Source organism: Pteropus alecto, unplaced genomic scaffold (assembly GCF_000325575.1).
Source record: "Pteropus alecto unplaced genomic scaffold, ASM32557v1 scaffold69, whole genome shotgun sequence".
NCBI lineage: Eukaryota > Metazoa > Chordata > Mammalia > Chiroptera > Pteropodidae > Pteropus > Pteropus alecto.
Window position 1 is genome coordinate 10,727,252 of NW_006494610.1, and position 19,920 is coordinate 10,747,171.

General features: G+C 34.0%; 1 protein-coding gene across 1 annotated transcript in view; it reads left to right on the plus strand.

Annotated features, from left to right (window-relative positions):
• The first annotated feature begins 2,963 nt into the window (after positions 1-2,963).
• Positions 2,964-19,920, plus strand: part of LOC112474005 (membrane-associated guanylate kinase, WW and PDZ domain-containing protein 2-like) — a 292,185-nt gene continuing 275,228 nt past the window's right edge. The window contains exons 1-2 of the mRNA XM_025042189.1: positions 2,964-3,042; positions 7,725-7,782. Coding sequence (XP_024897957.1) covers positions 2,964-3,042; positions 7,725-7,782 — 137 coding nt within the window. The remainder of the gene's footprint in view (positions 3,043-7,724; positions 7,783-19,920) is intronic.

The window sequence follows — 19,920 nt, forward strand, 5'->3', positions numbered from 1 at the left end:
AAATTGCAAATATTAAAGCCACTTTCTTAAAAAATCTATCAAAAATCAACATAAAATGAAAGAATATAAATCCAAAACTTTTGCATTCTCATTTTGTTTAAAAGATTAACACTATCCAAATGAATTCAATCTTATGTGTATCTAATTGAATATTAACAAAGTGTAAGTAGAAGTCATCTAATTGATAGAATTGGTAAAATATTTTTTTCAAGGTTTTCATTTTGAAATTATTTTAGATTTCAAGAAAGTTGCAAAAATAGTACAAAGTGTTTTCACATACATTTCACCTAGCTTCCCCTAATATTAACATCTTTTATCAATATAATTATTGAAACCAGGAAATTAATATTCATGTAGACTATTAACTAATCTACAAACCTTATTTGAATTTTGTCAATTGTCTCACTAATGTTTCATTTCTGGTCCAAGATCCAAACCAGAATTCTACAGTGCATTTAGTCTTCCTGTTTCCATAGTCTCCTCCATTCTGTGGCAGTACCTCAGTCTTTCTAGTTCATGACTTTGACACTTTTGAAGAGTACTGGCCAGTTATTTTATAGAATGTCCCTCCATTTGAGCTTGCCAGATGTGGCTCAGTATTTACCTAAGGGGTACAACCCCCAGCCATCCATAATTATTCTATGGGTTTGTTCTTAGTCTTAGGGAAGCAATTACATTGATCTGCCAGGCCAAGTTACTTGGATCTATTTTGAAGAAAATGAAGTGGATTCATGAATAATTTTTTTTGGGGGGGGGGGGGCGGGATACAGAGATCAAAGTAGTAATAGCAATGCTTGAGATAAAAAGTAACATAGAGTCATTTAGGTAGCCATTTCAGGACATATGCAAGATGAACAAGCAAAGGTAGCCAGTCCACAGAAGAAGAGAAAGAAGGAGATGTATACAGTGAAATGGAATTGAGAGAAAGAAACATGCAGAGCCACAGAGATAAAGGACATAGTTTAAAAGACAAAATAAGACAGACCAAAAGGGATCCTTCTAAGATATTCTGAGGTAGTATATCCTAAGTTCTTTACAGTTTTCCAGTATTTGGGTTCCATTTTCATAAGAAATATTATCCCTGTATTCTACAAGTTTCCCATTTGCAACCTGTGAGTTAGCATAAAGGAGTCTCAATTTTCTGCAATGAAAATGGACCTAACAAACAAACAAATAAATAAAATTTGGAAAGAGCAAGTAAGTAAAAATATAGTATGGTGGTTGTGGCAAATCCAGGCAGAATTGGATGCCTATTTAATCTTTTGTTTCTATTGCAGTTTTACAAAGCTTATATGACTGACTACAAATTAATCTAGACATTCATACAGATTTTTACAGAGGGGATCACTGTAGGAATACCTAATCGCTGAATTTGCTCCACAGTTCCATGGCCTGAAGAAAATCTCAATTAAAACAGTTCTTAATGCAACATTAACCTTGTTGATCTCAAGTGTTTGTTTTTCCCTGTTGCATAGTATATGTTATTCTTTTATCAGTGTGACCTTAATCATCAGTAAATTTGTCAGGTATTGTTGAATAAAGTATTCTAAATAACCCAGGACCCAAGAGCTCCAAGCTACATACTTGTCTGATTAAGCAAATAATATAATATTTGAAATTCTTTTTGTTAGCTTTACTTTAAAAGGAAGTAATTGGTTTTTAAAAACTAATTCAAGTCCAAATAGCTCACTTTTCACAGTGAATGATGATTTTTCACTTTCTTAACTTTTCATCATCTAAATGTATACTCTAGTTTATAATCTTAAGAAGTTTATTTCATGACTTGTCTTTTTAATGAATTAAGAAAAACTTGTGGTTTTTCTAGCCTAGCATTCTAGCCTAGACCTTTGTTGGCTACTCAAGAAAAGTGTCATTAAGGGGAATACACACAAACACCCATGCACATACATGCTCATGCATATACACACATATACAAACACACATACACATTCATATATATATGCATATACATATATATGAATACACATACATATATAATGAATAAACACACATATCTTTTTAAATATTAGTGTAGATTTTTATACCCATTCTGCCATATTTACAAATGAAGTGATATATTATCTGTTACTGGTTTCTTGTAACATTCACTCATCAATCCCTTGAAAATATTTAAAATGAAATGAATGGCAGCTCTTTATAACAGAAGGTTAGAGCTATAATGTATCTCTTTATCTCAAAGTGTGAGTTAAGGGCCACTAATAGCGTATCTTAAAGTACAAGCGTTTATAACATATAATTTTATTTTGGCATGAATTAATAGTTTATTTTGGAAATATGAAATCAGAAGGTAAACAAACACAAAATATTAATATCTTATGGAAGAAAATCAGATTCCCCCTAAATTCTGATGAATACTTTTTAATAGCAAGGAGAAAGGAAAATAAGTAAATATTCCAAGAACGTTTGGTGCTGTAAATCTGCAAAGAAAAAGAATCAATGAAGTTTGTATTTCTGGGCTACATTGCTTAGAATTAGTTATTTACTCAAAAAAGAACTAAAGATAAGAAGCAAATGAAAGAATAGTTTACATTATAAAAGATAATTTTAAAAATTTGGCAATGAAAGAGTTCCAGTCAAAATGATGGAGTAGGTAAATGCTGTGCTTGCTTCCTCCCATGAACCACATTAAAATTACAACTAAATTATAGAACATTCAACCTGAAGAACCATCTGAAGACTAGCTAAAGAGAACTCCTATAACTAAGGATATAAAAAAGAGGCCACATGGAGACTAGTAAAAGGGATAGAGATGATAAATGGGCTGGCCCCACACCCATGTATGGCAATTGATCACTGGAAAAGATATCTCAGCTGCAGAGGTCTCCCCTCCATCCCGAAGAGAAGCAAAGGGAGCCAGCCTCACACTGAGTTTCCCAGCCCAGGCTTACAGTGCCAGAAAGAGGAGTGCCCACAAAATGTGGCTATAGAAATCAGTGGGGATTATGGCCATCTGGGTGAAACAGAAGACAGCTGGAAACTCAGATATCCCCTTAAAGGGCCAGTGCACAGACTTACACACAGGTACTCACCCTGGACTCTGGTGGAGGGACAAAAGCTCAGAAGGTCCCAAAGACATACAAGGAAAGACTAAGTTGTATGGCTTCAGGGTGAGGCCTACAGAGACAGCCACCATTATTTCTTTGTTGAGCCCTCCTCTTGTGCAGCCTACAGGCAGTCACCATCTTGCCTGTGTTGAGCCCTCCCCCTACACAGCCAAATCTGAATCTGCATTGGCCTGGTTATATTTGCTCACTCCACCCTGGTAACTCCCTGAGACCCCGCTCCACCCAACTTGCTCACGCTGGAGGCATCAAATGAAAGAACAGAAGAAAACTTCAGAAAAATAACTAAGTGAAATGGAGGCAGATAGAGAGTTTGAAACACTGGTTATAAGAATGTTCAACGAACTGAGGGAAAGAATAGATGATCTCAGTGAGAACTTCAACAAAATGATAGTACACATAAAAAAGGGCATAGAAACCATAAAAAGAACCAATCAGAAATGAAGTAATAAATGAGGTAAAGAATACAAGAGAAGGTATCGATACTAGATTAGATGAAACAGAGGATCAACTCAGCAATTTGGAGCACAAGGTAGCATAAAACACCCAACTGGAACAGCAACAGGAAAAAAAAAATCAAAAAAAGTGAGGATAGTTTAAGGGACATCTGGGACAACATCAAGCGTACCAAAATTCACATCACAGGAATACCTGAAGGCAAAGAGAGAGAGCAAGGGATTGAGAACCTATTTGAAGAAATAATGACTGAAAACTTTCTTCATCGGGTAAAGGAAATAGACATACAAGTCCAGGAAGCTCAGAGAGTCCTAAACAAGATGAACCAAAACTGGCATACACCAAAACACATCATAATTAAAACGACAAAAATTGAAGACAAAGAGAAAATCCCAAAAGTATCAAGAGAAAAGCAATTAGTTACCTACAAGGGAGTTCCCATAAGACTTTCAGGTGATATCACAACAGAAACTTTGCAGGCCAGAAGGGATTGGCAAGAAATATTCAGTGATGGAAAGCAAAGACCTACAACCAAGATAACTTTACCCAGTTAGGCCATCATTTAGAATCAAAGGACAGGTAAAGAGTTTCCCAGACAAGAAAAAGCTAAAGGAGTTCATCAACGCCAAACCAGTATTATAAGAGATGTTAAAGAGATTTCTTTAAGAAAAAGAAAGAAAAGATAAAAAGTATGAATAATAAAATGGCAATAACTACATATTTATCAAGAATTACTTTAAATGTAAATGAATTAAATGTTCTAATCAAAAGATAGGGTAGCTGAATGGATAAGAAAACAAGACCTTTACATACACTGCCTACAAGAGACCCATTTGACATCAAAAGATACACAGACTGAAAGTAAAGGGATGGAAAAAAATATTTCGTGAAAGTGGAAATGAGGGGAAAAAAGCTGAGGTAGCAATACATATACAAGACAAAATAGACTTTAAAACTAAGCCTATAACAAGAGACAAAGAAGAACCCAGTAATTCTACTTCTGGGTATTTATCTGAAGAAACCCAAAACACTACTTTGAAAAGATATATGCACCTCTATGTTCATTGCAGCATTATTTACAATAGCCAAGATATGGAAGCAACCTAGTGTCCATCAATAGACAAATAGATAAAGAAGGAGTGGTACTTATATAGAGTGGAATATTACTAGACCATAAAAAAGAATGAAATCTTACCATTGGTGACAGTATGAATGGACCTAGATGGTATTACACTAAGTGAAATAAGTCAGACAGAGACACAAATACCATGTGATTTTACTTACATGTAGACTTTAAAAATAAATAAATAAACAAACAAAACAGAAACAAAGTCAGAGATACAGAGAACAATTTTATGTAACCAGATGGGGGTGCGGTTGGAGGGACAAGTGAAGTGGGGAAAGGGATTAAGAAGTAAAAATTGGTAGTTACAACATAGTCAAGGGGATGTAGAGTATAGCATAGGGAATATGGTCAACAATATTATAATAACTGTGTATGGTGTCAGGCGAGTACTAGATTTATCAAGATGATCACTTCATAAGTTATATAAGTGACAAATCACTTATATACCTGAAATTAAAATAATATTGCTTGTCAACTAATTGAAAAAAATTATTTTAAAAATTTGACAATGAAATGCTTTCATGTAACAAGGCCATTAAGACAGTATCCATAAAATTACCCATGTTAGGTTTTTATTCCATGTTATCAAATATGATTATAATAAACATATTATAAATATGAATCCATGTAGTCAGCCATATTAATAATAAATATTTATAATATTGATTGCAGTCCTGCGTATATTCTTTTACTTTAGTAAAAGACACCTTACTGCTTGTGAAAGGCTCCCAATAGATGTTTGTCAAATGGATTCTTCTTTTTACTAGCCAAATTCTCCATTAGCTTGAAGGATTTGGAGAAAATCATCTGGATAATTATTCTCCTTAGTCTAAATTAAGTGTTGTTTATTCTGTGTGAAACACATTGTCTAAATTGATATCTAAATTGTTTAAAATTGCTGGAACAAGAGAGATTTTAAATCCTGAGTTGCTGTTAGGATAAAATGTGTTAGTACATGTAATCCATTAGAACCTGAATCATAATAAATACCCAGTAAAAGCTTGTCCTCATTATCATTTTGGAAGAAAATTTTCTTAAAGGTAAATTGTCAATTCTCTATAAACTGGTGTTATAAATTTATTAAGATACAACTAATCTAAGAATTATTAAACAAAGTCATAACCTATACTTTACATTAAAAAACAAAACACTAAAAAGAAAAATTTCAGTGTTTAAGCTAAGCTCCAATGATAGAAGCCATAAAGGAAAACAGTGAGAAATTTACCAAATAAAAATTAAAACTTCTATGTATTAAAAAATGTTCAACAAAGTTTAAATCTAAACAACTCTTAATGTATATGCAACATATGTGATAAAGAATTAATATCTTTAATTAGTAATGGACTCTTATGAATTAATAAAAAATTTTAAGAAATGCACACAAGAAAAAAATAGTTGTCCAAAGATGGACAAATGAAAAATGTTCAAACTAAAAAAAATTCCAAGAAAAGTAAATTAAAACAGTTATGAGCTGCCATTTTAAAATCAATTAGGTTGATTTTCAAAATAATGATATACAGTACTTTGTCTGCATATTCAAAATTCAAAAGCTCTAAAATTGCCTTTTCTAACTCATTTGGCAGCAAAACATACCCTGGTCTGGACATACTGGCAGCAAACCAGTGCTAACTGATGTGAAGTAGTCCTTATTTATGCCTCTTAGTGTGAATCCTATAATTTTGGCTGCATAAATTCTCATGTGTTTGATTATAAAGTGCCTCTCAGACTCTGCTTGGAGTGTTATGGATAGAAAGCATTTATATCATGTTAACTTTCTAAAATCAAAAAAATTCAACCTGAAGGAAACTGGACTTTGGGTAGTAAACACACAATAGAATATATAGATGTTAAATTATAATGTACACCTGAAAATTATATAATTGTATTAACCAATGTTACCCCAATAAACAATTAAAAAAATAAAATAAATAAAAATAAAATCAAAAAAATTCAGAATTCTAAAGCCTATCTTCCCCTAAAAGTTTTGGTTGGGGAATTGTGGAGCTGTGGTAATCTGGCTATATATCAAAGCCACAAAAGAGTGTATGCCATTTTAATACAAAATTCCAACTCTAGGAATTTATCATTACTAAATATTCACCAAAATGTTAACAGTGGCTATCTCTTAATGGCAAGATTGTAAGTAATTTTAATTATTTCTATAACTGTTCTTCATTTACAGTGAACATGTATTACTACTATAATAATAAACTTTTAAATTTCATTTAAATGTGTTATTTAAACATGTCGAAATGTCCCAGATTTCAAATTCTGTATACATACAGTGAATATCTGTCCAGAAAAAAATCATATTCTTTATATTTATAGGAGTTAATAATTATAAAGGTTCAATGTGTCATGAAGCAAAGTGTGGTTTTCAAACAGCCTGTTTTGCCAATAGTAGCATTTATAATGTCGATATTTTAAAAGTGTGCATATTAAAACTTACCATGGAGAACTGGAAGTATGAACCATATTGGTAAGGAAAGTGTGTCTAGAATTTTAGACTTTATAGTAAATATGCCCAAAAGTATATTGGCAGCATTCAAAATCTGACCCATGTGGAGAGAACAGCAAGCTAACCATCTCGAATAGTGGGATGTCAGTTGAGAATTTATAATGTCTTTGTTGTAGTTATAAGAAAAAATTCGCTGTCCTCAGAAATATATTTTGAAAATATGATCTTTATCCTGAAATGCCCCTTTTAACAATACAAATAAATAAGAAAGCTGTATGCTTTTTCAGGCAAGTGGTTTGCCTCTTTGAGTGGTGATAACATGATGACATGCCGTCCTACCGCTTGGAGTGGCTATAAACAGTTAGACCCAGCAGTCTATCTGCAGAAAAGAGGGCTCTGTGTTTTAACTGCCAATTTTCAAGTCAGTGCTTCTAATAGTTCCTATAAAATGTGTTTGAAATTTGATGCTGAGTCTGAATGCTTGATTTCACTTTGGTAGACTATTTCTGCAGTCCATGAACAATTAAATTATATTACTTTTTATTAGAAGTTGTGATATCTGTTACTTATTTACTGAAAGAAATAACTTTTTATTTTTCAGAGCTTCCATATGGCTGGGAAAAAATCGATGATCCTATATATGGCACTTATTATGTTGAGTAAGTCTCTAAGTGTGATATTAACTTGTTATTAATACGATGTGAAATTGTGTTAGTATTTCCTTCATTGAGCATGTGTGGCTAACACTTCCTTTGCTTCCCTTTCATCTTACTTTGAAGTGTCCACAAAGACTCTAGCAGCACTAGTTAGCTGTTTCTTGCCTCTTCCAGCTGGCTAATTTGTCATTCCTTTCCTTTTACTCAAAATTCTAAAACACCAATTGGAAAAGTATGTTTCACATTGTCCTCTAAATGAGTGATAATTAAACATATCAAAGTAAATGCCCTTCATTTTGCAATCAAAATGTTGGAAGCTGACTCGGGGTGCAAAAGAGATGTTCTGTTAAACCAGATTTTGAAGTCAATTCAATGAAGCAGCCATATTTTCCAGCTGAAGGATGAAATAAAATTTAGATATTTTTTCTTTTTTAAGATCCCATTTCAAATCAATAGTATTCTTTCTCTAGGTTGAATTTTATGTTTTCTACTGAATGTTGCATTGCCTTAATGTATCTTAGCATAATATGAGTTATCCTATGTACACTTTTATTCAAAATAAAGCCCCTATTAAAGACTAAATTACATACACATCTTCTCCTTAGGAAAATCAAATAATTCTTTTCAAAAGTTCAATATGTGAGTTATTGTTCCAGATTTCCTTTTCTGATAGACAATTTTTTATTATCTATTGTGTAGTGAATTTTATGTTATTTGGGTGACTAACAAAGCCTACATTTTCCTTATGGGATGTCATTTTCATTTAGAAAAGCCCCAGTTTTGGCACCATGGTAAGTCATTTCCAGTCAAAGTGCCTTTGCCAAATGCAATCTTCTGACATGGTATCTAATGCTTTAATGTCTTGTGGACACTCAGTAGATACAAAAAGTAAGATAGATACATGGAGGTACCTCTAATTGCAAAAATAAAGGAAAATCATTTCTAAACAGTTACAAGGCTCTCGAGTCCTACTATATTGCTAATCAATTAAAATTCACAAATGTTTTAATGGTAATGTAGCTGTAGATTCTGGATAAATTTATCAACATTAAATGTTTCCAATAAATACTAGCTTGTCTTAATGCACTGAATCAGACTATCCTGTGCCAAAGTTTATTATGTCTGAAACCCAAGATAATTTCATGAGAGGAAAGAGAACTGAGATATCTGGCATGCCAAATCTTGTCTTTCATACACTTCCTAGCAGAATTCAAAAAATAAGAACCTTTTCCTTAGTCTAGATATTGGCAAACTCCATAAAAAAGCCAGATAGAAAGTATTTTGGCTGGGGATGGGGGAGCATATGACCTCTGTCACAACTATTCAGCTCAGGCATTGTAGCTTAAAAATAATCATAGGTGACATTTAAGTGAATGGACACAGCTATGTCCCAATAAAGCTTTATTTACAAAAAACAGTCAGCTGGCCAAATTTGACCTGCAGAACATAGTTTGCTTTCCCCACCCTGTTCTAATTCTTCACATTGTTCTTCCATGTTCTCAACTTCTGTCAAGCTGACATTCAATGTGGGAAACAATATTGAACTCAAACCTTTCTTCTCTGCTCTATCAGAAAGGTGAGACACCACGTGTCAGAAAGCAATGCTTCCTACTTTCTTGATCATTGAGATGTATATTCAAGTAAAGATAAGCCGCTGGTTTGTAATTAATCATTGAATTGGACATTGACTATAACTCTAAAAGAAAATTGACTTCGTCATCATTATTCTTCAAATGGTTGTCCTTTTATTTGTTTCTGCTTAAATTATACTTCTACATTTCTCCACTTCATTTTTCTTGTATCACCACCATAATAAAAAAATTATTTATACTTTAGTCACTCACATCCTATATTAGATCAGACTGATATATTTAATAGTTTTAAATTTCAAATGATGGTTGAGGTTATAGATACAGGTAAGTCAAATAGTTTAACTTTCTTCAGCTTTACCTGTCGTGGCTTTACCTCATTACATGATACTATATGATACCTAAGGTATACCCATACCAGTAATTAGGTGTATGGGTATATCAGGTCAAGCAGAAAATTGAGATAGATAATTGAAGCCAAAAGATAACTTTAAATAGAAGTAAATCTCAATATTTTTTAAAAACATCTTTTGGAAAAAAATTTATCAAAATAATTAAAATACCTCAATTTATTTTATATAATTCAAACATTACTTGAAACAAGGGATATTTTCCATCACAAAAAAAGACAACTTGTCTGTTTTAATTAGAATATGCCTATTTACATTGTTTTAATTGCTCAAAAAATGTAAATCTCATCTCCATGACACTATTATATCACAAGGTATATGTAATAGTTTTGTTTTTGGAATCTATATGAATACACATGTGAACATAGTAATTATTTATCACTCTCAGTCCATAGAGTATCTTTGTTGGAAAAAAGCAACCTAATTTCTTATAGTTAATAATACAGAAAAACAGTAACTGTCTAGTTTAAGTTGCTGTATCAACTTTTCAGTGTAACATCATAGATATGAAATATAATATGCCTAGATTAAGATAGTTATAATTATAGTGACAATATTAATGCCAATATCTAAAAGAATCACATTTTAATTTTCAATTTTAATATTTAGTTAATGTAACAAACCAAAATGGTCTTTATTATAACTAATCAAGAAAAATGTTGATTCACTAATTTTATTAATGATGCTAGACAATGGGTTCTCTGTAGCTCTATCCTTTTTGATGTATAATTATACACTCATTTATGCAATTGGAGGTGCTGACTACAAAATACAAAAACCGTTCCACCTCCCCACCCAGTTACAAAAAAGCCTATGCAGGGACAATACAAGTCCAGCTTAGCAGTCAATCATTCTCTTCAAATAGACCAACAACTGGGAGCAGAAGTTACAGAGCCGGCTCTCTGTCATCTGCAGGGCATGTCAGGTTAAAATCAGTCTTGTGCCTCTGGCACAGTTGCACAAACACTCATTTTCCTGTCAGCCACAGACAAGCAGACAGGAATTCCAGCAGTCAATAGCAGGAAAGTGTTTATACAACTTGAAACCGAAAAACCTAGATTGAATAGCTTTTGACCACTATTACTGACTTTACCCTTCTGTGCCATAATTCTGTCCTGTGCAAAGTCGGTTTTAAAATTACAGGTTCGATATATTTGAAAGTCAGAAAAATCGTCATCATTATTATCATATCATCAAAATAGTTAACACTTATTGAATAGTTAGTATGTGCCATGAACTCGGCTAGTCTTCAACAGTCTTTACCACATTTATAGTCCTCTTTATAGTAATAGTGAGATACATTGTCTTAAGTTTACAGATGAAGAAACCAGCTGAAGAAGTTAAGGAACTTAACCAGTATCACATAATATAGATAGGAATGGTTATAATTTGCCCCCAGGCGGTCTGACTGCATAGCTCACAGTCCTAACTCTGCTTAAAATGCCTCCCATACATTTAGTATTTTTGATCCATAATGGTCCAAAAGAGTCTCAGACTCATTACTAGAGAAGAATGAGGGGTTACTGGAGAGTCTCCTCTAGTACAGTGTCACAGCAGGATGTCCGACAATGGTTAGTCGTGCTGTTCACAGCCCTGTGAGAGTGACTTCTGACCCAAGCATTCTGAGCCAGCTCCTCTGCTCACTACTTCAGAGGGCCCTGGACAGCATGGCCGCCAGCAGCAAGACTCACAGGACTTGAAATAAGAGAGGTCAGTTTTCTGTGGACCTTAACATAAGGATATTGGCTCTAGTTTGGAGCAGTAGAGGCAGTCACACAGCTCTGTATTTTAGAGAACAGTGAGGGACGATTTAGAGGCATAAGACTGATTCAATCTGACATGCCCTGAGGATGACAGAGAGCCCGCTCTGGAACTTCTGCTCCCAGTTGTTGGTCTACCCAACATCTTCCCAACTTCATCTGTAGACAGGGCAGACGGACCAAATTTCTAGTCTACATAAGAAGTTAGCCCAATTTTCCCTGACAGACACCAAATCCATGATAGTACAGCACTTAACAATGTGTTAAGGAGTCCTGAGTTGCTAACCAGAAATGTAACTGTCACTGCTCATAAAGAAAGGGAAAAATTTTTAATGAAAAAAGTACAAAATGTAGAGTTGAACAGCTGTGACTTTTATACAAATGTGAGGTTTTTTTTCCTCCTCTTTTGTGAAATTATGTCTGCTGGGTACATTTTGGTTTCAATGGCAGCTACACAATTTGCTTAACTAGCTAGTTCAGAAGACACAATTTCCTGGAGGTCTACCCAACATCTTCCCAACTTCATCTGTAGACAGGGCAGACGGACCAAATTTCTAGTCTACATAGCAACAGAGAGAAGTTAGCCCAATTTTCCCTGACAGACACCAAATCCATGATAGTACAGCACTTAACAACGTGTTAAGGAGTCCTGAGTTGCTAACCAGAAATGTAACTGTCACTGCTCATAAAGAAAGGGAAAAATTTTTAATGAAAAAAGTACAAAATGTAGAGTTGAACAGCTGTGACTTTTATACAAATGTGAGGTTTTTTTTCCTCCTCTTTTGTGAAATTATGTCTGCTGGGTACATTTTGGTTTCAATGGCAGCTACACAATTTGCTTAACTAGCTAGTTCAGAAGACACAATTTCCTGGAACAGCTTTCATGCAAAGCTGCCTCCTCTGGCACAGACGGAGAAGCAAACTGTATAACTACAGTTAAAATGATAGTGGAGACTGGCAGATGTGATTTTCATGTGGAAGTTTTACAGGTTTTTCATATGATGTCACACATCTGCTACTATAAAACATTATTTGTGTGCCATTCCAGAAAGTATGAAAAATATTGCAACATATCTTTAATGTAACATTAAATGTAAAAGAGAAATCACATTCATTTCATAGTTAATGGTATTTGTCATGATGTAGCAAGTTGGAAAGTGGTTACACAGGATTTTCATTCAATGTCATACCTTAAGCTTGTTTCTCTCCTTCATGCTGTTGAGTAGTTTTCTAAATTTTCCAAGAAAAAACTTTCTACTTTCATAATCTTTTAAAAGTCACAATGAATGTAACACATTTCCAATTAGAAACAAATGCAAAAGGATAGCCTTTTAAAATCTTGCTTGTTCTTAGAGAATTTTTTCCTATACTGAAAGTTAATTTTTCAAACTTTTGGTTTTTCTCCTTCTATCTTCAAAAACTAGCAAACTCTTTTTTGATGCTATTTAAACAGCTATTTAACACAAATTTGTGTGATGAAGATGCTAAACTGCAGTGGTATTGTTTGCGAAGTTGTTCAGTGGCATTCTTTGTTAAGATGAGCCCTAAATCTTGTAAACAGCATTTGGTCATATAAGTTACCATCGCTTAGTGACCAAGAGTGTGGGCTGCAGTTTCACAGTATGCCACCCCCACAGCTTCTCAGCCATGACATCTTGAACAGACAAGTTACGGAAGAGGAGGAAGAAGACAAGAGAAGGGACACTACTTGACAACTAGTATTCTAAGTGCAATTCATTTAATTCTCACACACAAAAAAAAACTATAAAGTCTGTATTATTTCACAATCTTATAGATAAGGAACTGCGGTGCAGATATTTTTATAAGTACTAAATGATGGAACCAGAATTTGAACCTAGACAGTCTTATTCCAGGTGGTGTTTAGCACTTAAAACAGGTAGATAGTAAGTGCTCAAATAAATGTCAGTTATTTTTATCTCATTTATCCCAATAACATGAATAAGACCTCTCCATAGTTGGTTTTCCAGCTCTTTTATGATTACCATACACCTCAAAATGTGAACAGTTCTAAGAAAAATTATTTGATTTGTAAGAAACAGTTAATTAATCTCATATTTAGAGTGCCACATTGAATAAAGAATAGCGTTTCTTTAGAATTGGTGGCAATTCCATAAGCCCACTGAAAATGATAAAGCAAAGTTTGCCGAGTGTATTGTTTCCACAGTTTCCAAAGGGGGGAGGTTTCCGGGTAACTCCTAAAGAATTTATTTTTGTCATAATTACCTGTAGTACATGTCATCTTATGTAGCTGGGGATTTGTGATGGTAGCAATAAGAATAGTAATGTTTAAGGCACTATTTTAACTTCTAATGTGCTTTCACATCCATCATCTCAAATGGTAATCGCAACATTTACAAATGAGGGAACTGAATCTCTGAGGGTTAAGTGAATTCTCCAAGGACCTACAGGGAGCAAGGCTGAAGCTGTCTGATGCCAGGTACAGCTGTGAAAGATTTTTCGATAGAGTAGCTATGTTTTTATATTAATATAACATGTTTATACTTTACAAAGTATTTTCTCTTATTTGTTAAGCATAAACCAGTTCACTTCACTTCAGTTGAACAAAGGAACAAGTACATCAAAGTAAATATGGGTACTCTAGCTGAACTGCACTCAGTTCTTTATTGCTAAATCATTAGACTTACATCTTTACCTCCTGGCAGCTGACCTAGGCCAATTTCAAATAGTGGCATCACTTCTTTCAGCCTGGAGAAAACAAACAATCAGGCCTCGTAGATGAGGAACTTCCTGGCTCCACACACATGCTCTTTATACTACATTTCTGATAGTTTATCATTGGTAATTCCTACTTACCTCCTCTGTACTACTCACTCATATTATATAAATTTCAGCTGGCTATCAATTTACATTCCTAAAACTCCCATTTAATCACAGATCAGTAGAAAGGCTTATGGCTTCCTTTTATTCTTCATGCCAGCATCCTTCATATTTTTAAGTTATGATCCTTTCAATCAAAATGAAATCTCATGTCCAATCTTCCTTCTCACCACTGCCGTCCAGTCAAGATCTGGATTCCTGGCCGTCATCCACACCTTACCTGAGATTAGAGATAATTTTCCATGCTATGAGATGCTCTACCACTGCTGGTTCATTCTAGTATGGTCAAAAGTTGCTCTGTGTTCTAGTTACCTTCTCCTCCCCTGAATATCTTTTCGACCAAGGGAAAGAAAACCTGACTCTGTAATTAAATACACTTTTATTAGCAACGACTTGATCTCATAAGCTATTGCATTAAACAGATCTTTTGGTTCCAAATAATGTTTTAGGCACCCAGAAGTTTAAATTGGTTTAATTGAAGGTGGACTTTTACAAATAAAAATGAATTATTCACCTTGACCTCAGAGTTACATATAAATTTTTTTTAAAAAAAACTAATTTTTACAACTCTAATAAATCATTTTCTTTGTCTTGAAGTCAGTAATAAAAGAGGAATTATTACTCCAGCATCAACTTTTGTTTGATAATATATTTGTGAAGAAAGATAAATATAATGTAAACACTGAAACACTGACTTTGGTTTATCTTTAAGCATATTTTATGAATTTAACAAATGAAATCGGGCTCTTCTTTAGGCACTTCTGGAGAGGTCAATCACAGACAAACAACACAATAGCACACTGAGTAGACAGAGCAAGAGAACTTAGTGGTAGAGACAGCAATGAGAAGGACACAATCGCTAAGTCCTCATCATCCCAAGGAGAGAAGGCAGGAATCATCACGCCATGCTGTGTGCTCCCAGAGAAGGACCACACTCTCTCCTTTTATTCCATCTGTTTTATACGGTCATACAAACTTGAGATGGCCCTGTGAAGGCAGGGAGGACAGTCTGTACTTGGGGAACTGTTGCTCAAGGTAGTTGCAGATAACATTTTGAGCTGGATGTGAACTGTGTGGGAAGTGTCATTCCTGCACTGAGAGGTGGGGACCCCATTCCATGTAGCTCATCTAGGCAAACAAGAGAAAGCTGCTACCATCTTTCACTAGACAACCCTATTTGCCTCTTGCCAAGACAATATTATACAACAAGTAAATCATTGTTATTATGTGAGATAGTTTCCATATCTTATTAATTCTCTCTCTGGATTAAATATGCCATGCTTCTTGTGGGTGAACTACAGATTGTCTGATGTTACCAATCAGTATCATCGCATACTTTGGAGTATATCTTAGACCGAGACTAACATTAGAACATAAAATGAAAATTTCGTAGTCAAAATTATCCTAACAACCCCTTAAGTACATATAGTGTTAGAGACTAGCAGACTAAAATAACACAGCCATTTATTTTCTTTCAGTGTTAAAAAAAATTCTTTCTGGAATTAAAATAGTTGGCTGGCATTTAGGTCCTTTCAATCTTTAATAACACATAACTAGAATCACGTTTAGCTCAGAGAGATGCTAATATTGTCAGAGGAATGAGGGAACTTAGTCAAACTGAGGAAGCAGCAGATTGGTGTCATTATCTGGGCACCCTACTATTGAATAATAGTTATTAACACAAGTGTTAATAGTTATTAACACTATTGAAATGGTTACCATACTGGGTAAAATGTGATAGAAACCACCCTCACATGTGAACTATAGTTTCATCTCTTTTTCAGTACACAGATAATGTTTTTAAAAATTCATTTTGTGTCACAGACCATGATGTTCATAATAGTTGGTTCTATTTTGCATCTATGATTTTGAATTTACAGGCAAGTATAGAATTACACTCAATCTCCCTGGCTTTTGTCTGTTAAATGAGTGGTTTGGATTAGGTGATTGCTATGGTATCTTCTAGTTTAAGGAATATCCACTGCATCTTGTGTTAATAAGGTTAAATTTGGCCATTTTCTCGTATTAAGCTTCATATTTTCTCATGATGACTACTGATCAAAGAATACTTAAAATCTAAAAGCATTTTTCTTGCAATTTCTAATATTTTGGCTATACGATACCATATATTACCATTCTTTTACTATAGTGATTTTAACATCCCATCATATGCATGATATGGAAAGAAGGCTTTCGAAAGGTGAATTATTATAACAAAATCTCCTTACAAAGCTTTGGAAAAAGTATAAATTCATTTAATATCTACAGACATGAGACTGATGTTAAGATTATCATTAAAAGGGCTGAAAGATAAAGATAAGATTATGAACAAAAAGTCAGGGTAAGAGCTACTATGTTTTCCACCACTATCACAGCTGAAAACATTTGAAGGGAATATTGTTTTCTTTTTTTTTTCTATAATACAAAGCGGCATTGTTAAACATGATTACTAGTGTTTAACAGATGAATTTATATTTAACTAGATGAAGTTATATTACAATAGACTCGGCTAATTGTATACTAAAAATGAATGAATCACAAAAAAAATTCTGTCCATGGCTGAGAAGTTTCACTAGATCTACTACAGGTGAAAGCAAGGCAATTTGCCATGGTAAACCAATAAAATTAGTTTTGCATTAATTTAGTCTAGAAGAAACTCACCATTAGGTTTTGGTTTCTGAAAGCTTATTAAACACCACTGTTGAGTTTGTCATCATGTAAAAAAAGGTCTTAGTTCAAATTTCCACTAAACACAACACTCATGTGTGGAGGTTGATTAAGTCTCCTCATTCTTTACTTACTTTATTTTCTTCAAACTTCACAAGTTTTAAGTGAGCATCAAAAAAATGTGAATGTATTTTCAGATAGATAAAATGATAGGGATGATTATCTTTCTTTTTTCTATAATATTATTTAGTAATTTAGTTTGGAGGATCGACAATATGTAAATGGTTTATAGCTATTAGTTAACCTAGAAAAACAATATTAATAGCTACCATCTATTAAGCACTTGATACATAATAGGCATTTTACATAACTCATTTAATCATCACCACAACGCTTTATATTAGATGCTATTATACCTATTTTACAGACAGAGAAATTTAAACTTAGAGAAGCAAGCCATCAAGTTAGAAGGTGGTAAAAATGGAGTTGCAGCCTAGGATGAGAATTAAGAAAATTAAAGCTGTCCATATTCAAGTTACACTTGACTCTCAGCTTCTAAATATAAAATTAATGTTAAAATCAATTTAAATTTATACAATGCTTTATTTTAAACACTTCCATGTATTTGATCTGTGTGCTCTTCAAAACAGTCCTATTAGGTGAGTAGGACACTTACAGACGAGGCAATAGCAGTTAAGAGATATTAAGGGACTTTCATGTAGGCAGTGAGTAGTAGATTTAATCTTCAAATGTGGGCTAAACCCCAGTGCTGGTTTGGTCTCAAAAATGGGAGAGAATGACAACTCAGACTCACTGTAAATGGTTTTTACTTTGGTGAAACTCAAGAGGTACACATGAGATTGAGGATGCAGAGTACAGGTGGCTCCCCTCACCTCTATTGTTCCTCATGGCCTAATCCACCACTAACAGGTGACTTTTATGTGTCAGAGGTAGAGTTCCCACTAGCACTTAAGGTTCCACCATGTTACCATATAAGGACTTTTTGCTGAGCAGTACCATGTTTTCATTTCTTATTGCATCACTGGCCCTCAGCATGTCCTTTTCAAAGTTTGAGACAAGATACACATAGTTGCGTTATAGACTGCTGCCATTGTCACTCATGTACAACTTTAAACTTATTCATAAATATTAGTGCAGAATCATCTTATTATAATTATCACAATTGCCAGAGACATGACCCATGTTCAGCTTCCAGAGTTGGCAAGGGTAGAATGCAGGCAATTTTGAGTTAGGACAGGCGCTAAGGGAAGCTGAAAGGCAACCATTTGAGGAGACCCTTCCAGCTTGAAACCTATGTTACCCAAAGCGAGGTCTGGCTCCTCATTCATACTCTCATTACTGTTTCACTTCTCACTTTTTACAATATCCAAAACATACCCACACACATAGGTTTTCTTGTGAAACATATTAAATCCCCATTTCTATGTGTATAACCATTGGGTTCTTTAAAAACAATCATTTAATAATCAAAACAATATGCTACATTTACATATTTTTGTCTTCAGAAAATAAGCAGGTAATTTACAATGCTGTAAAAGTTTCTAGTTTCACAATGAACACTGATAAAAAGAAATTGAGAATCACCTGGCTGAAGTATATTGCAGATTACCAAACATATCCTGTGCCTGCATGTACATAAGTAGTATTGCTTGAAAAGTAAGTATATATTTGTGTCAGAACCACATAAATCAGAGTTTTTTAATTTGGCACTACACAGAGCTAGGTTTGGTTCACGCACCTGTCCTTCACTGTGAGATCTGCAGAAAATTGCTTACCCTCTCTGAGGAGCAGATGAATTAAAAGCATGGAACCTGTTTAGCTGAGGGTTTAGCACATTGTATTTGCTCGATGAATATTAGTTCCCATCCCTCTCTACCATCCACCATTCTCCCTTTCTTTCCTTTTTCTACAAGGCTGACACATTCTTCAAGCACTATTTCTTTCCACAAATTGTGATATCTATTATACAGAATTTAAAAATGAACATCAATTAAGTAACTTTAAAACTTTGCAAACTGAGATGTTCTTCTGAAATATCCATCATTAGACCTTTCATTTACTTAATTTAGAAATTTAGAATGAAAAATACAAACTCAGCTAATGTGGGGCCTTAAATTCACAAACTTAAATTCATAAAACATGTGTATTAAGGAAAGAAACAAAAAGCTATGTGAAAACACATCCCCCATTACAGTTACATGACACTATCACCTAATCTGTATAAAGCTTTCCTCTTCCAGTCGTGGCATAATTTTAGACTTAGTGTGTTAATTTTATAAAATTGCAACAATACTTGTTATTAATACAAGCTAATAAAAACAACAGTGAAGAAACTTATTACCACCTTTCTTTGCTCTTGGCTCTGCTGCACCTTTGTAATCTATTTCCACTACTTTTTTTTCCGTGACTTTCTTCCCAGGGTCCTTATCTCCTTAGAATGAGAGCTGCCTGCCGACACTCAGGCCCCATAGTCATGTACTTATTAGTAGTAAGGTATTGAGAGGTTCTGTGCAGATTCCAGATATCCAAGTAGTAAATCCTTTTCTCTTTATGACTCATCTAAAGTATTTTTAAATTTTATTTTGTTCTCTAATTCCTCCTGCATTACTTTTTAGCATGTAGAAGAAATAGCTATATATTTGATTTCCTCCCAGTCTGGGTAGTAATAAAGACACAGTAGTCAAGAATAACACTTTTTTTTTTATCTTTTTCTCATTCTGATTATTGGGTTTGGAAACCTGGATAGTTTGGGTATCAGATAAAATTACAATTATCTTCATGTCCTCCTGACTCAGAATCTGCACCGTCTTACACCCAGTCTTGTCTGTTTCCCCC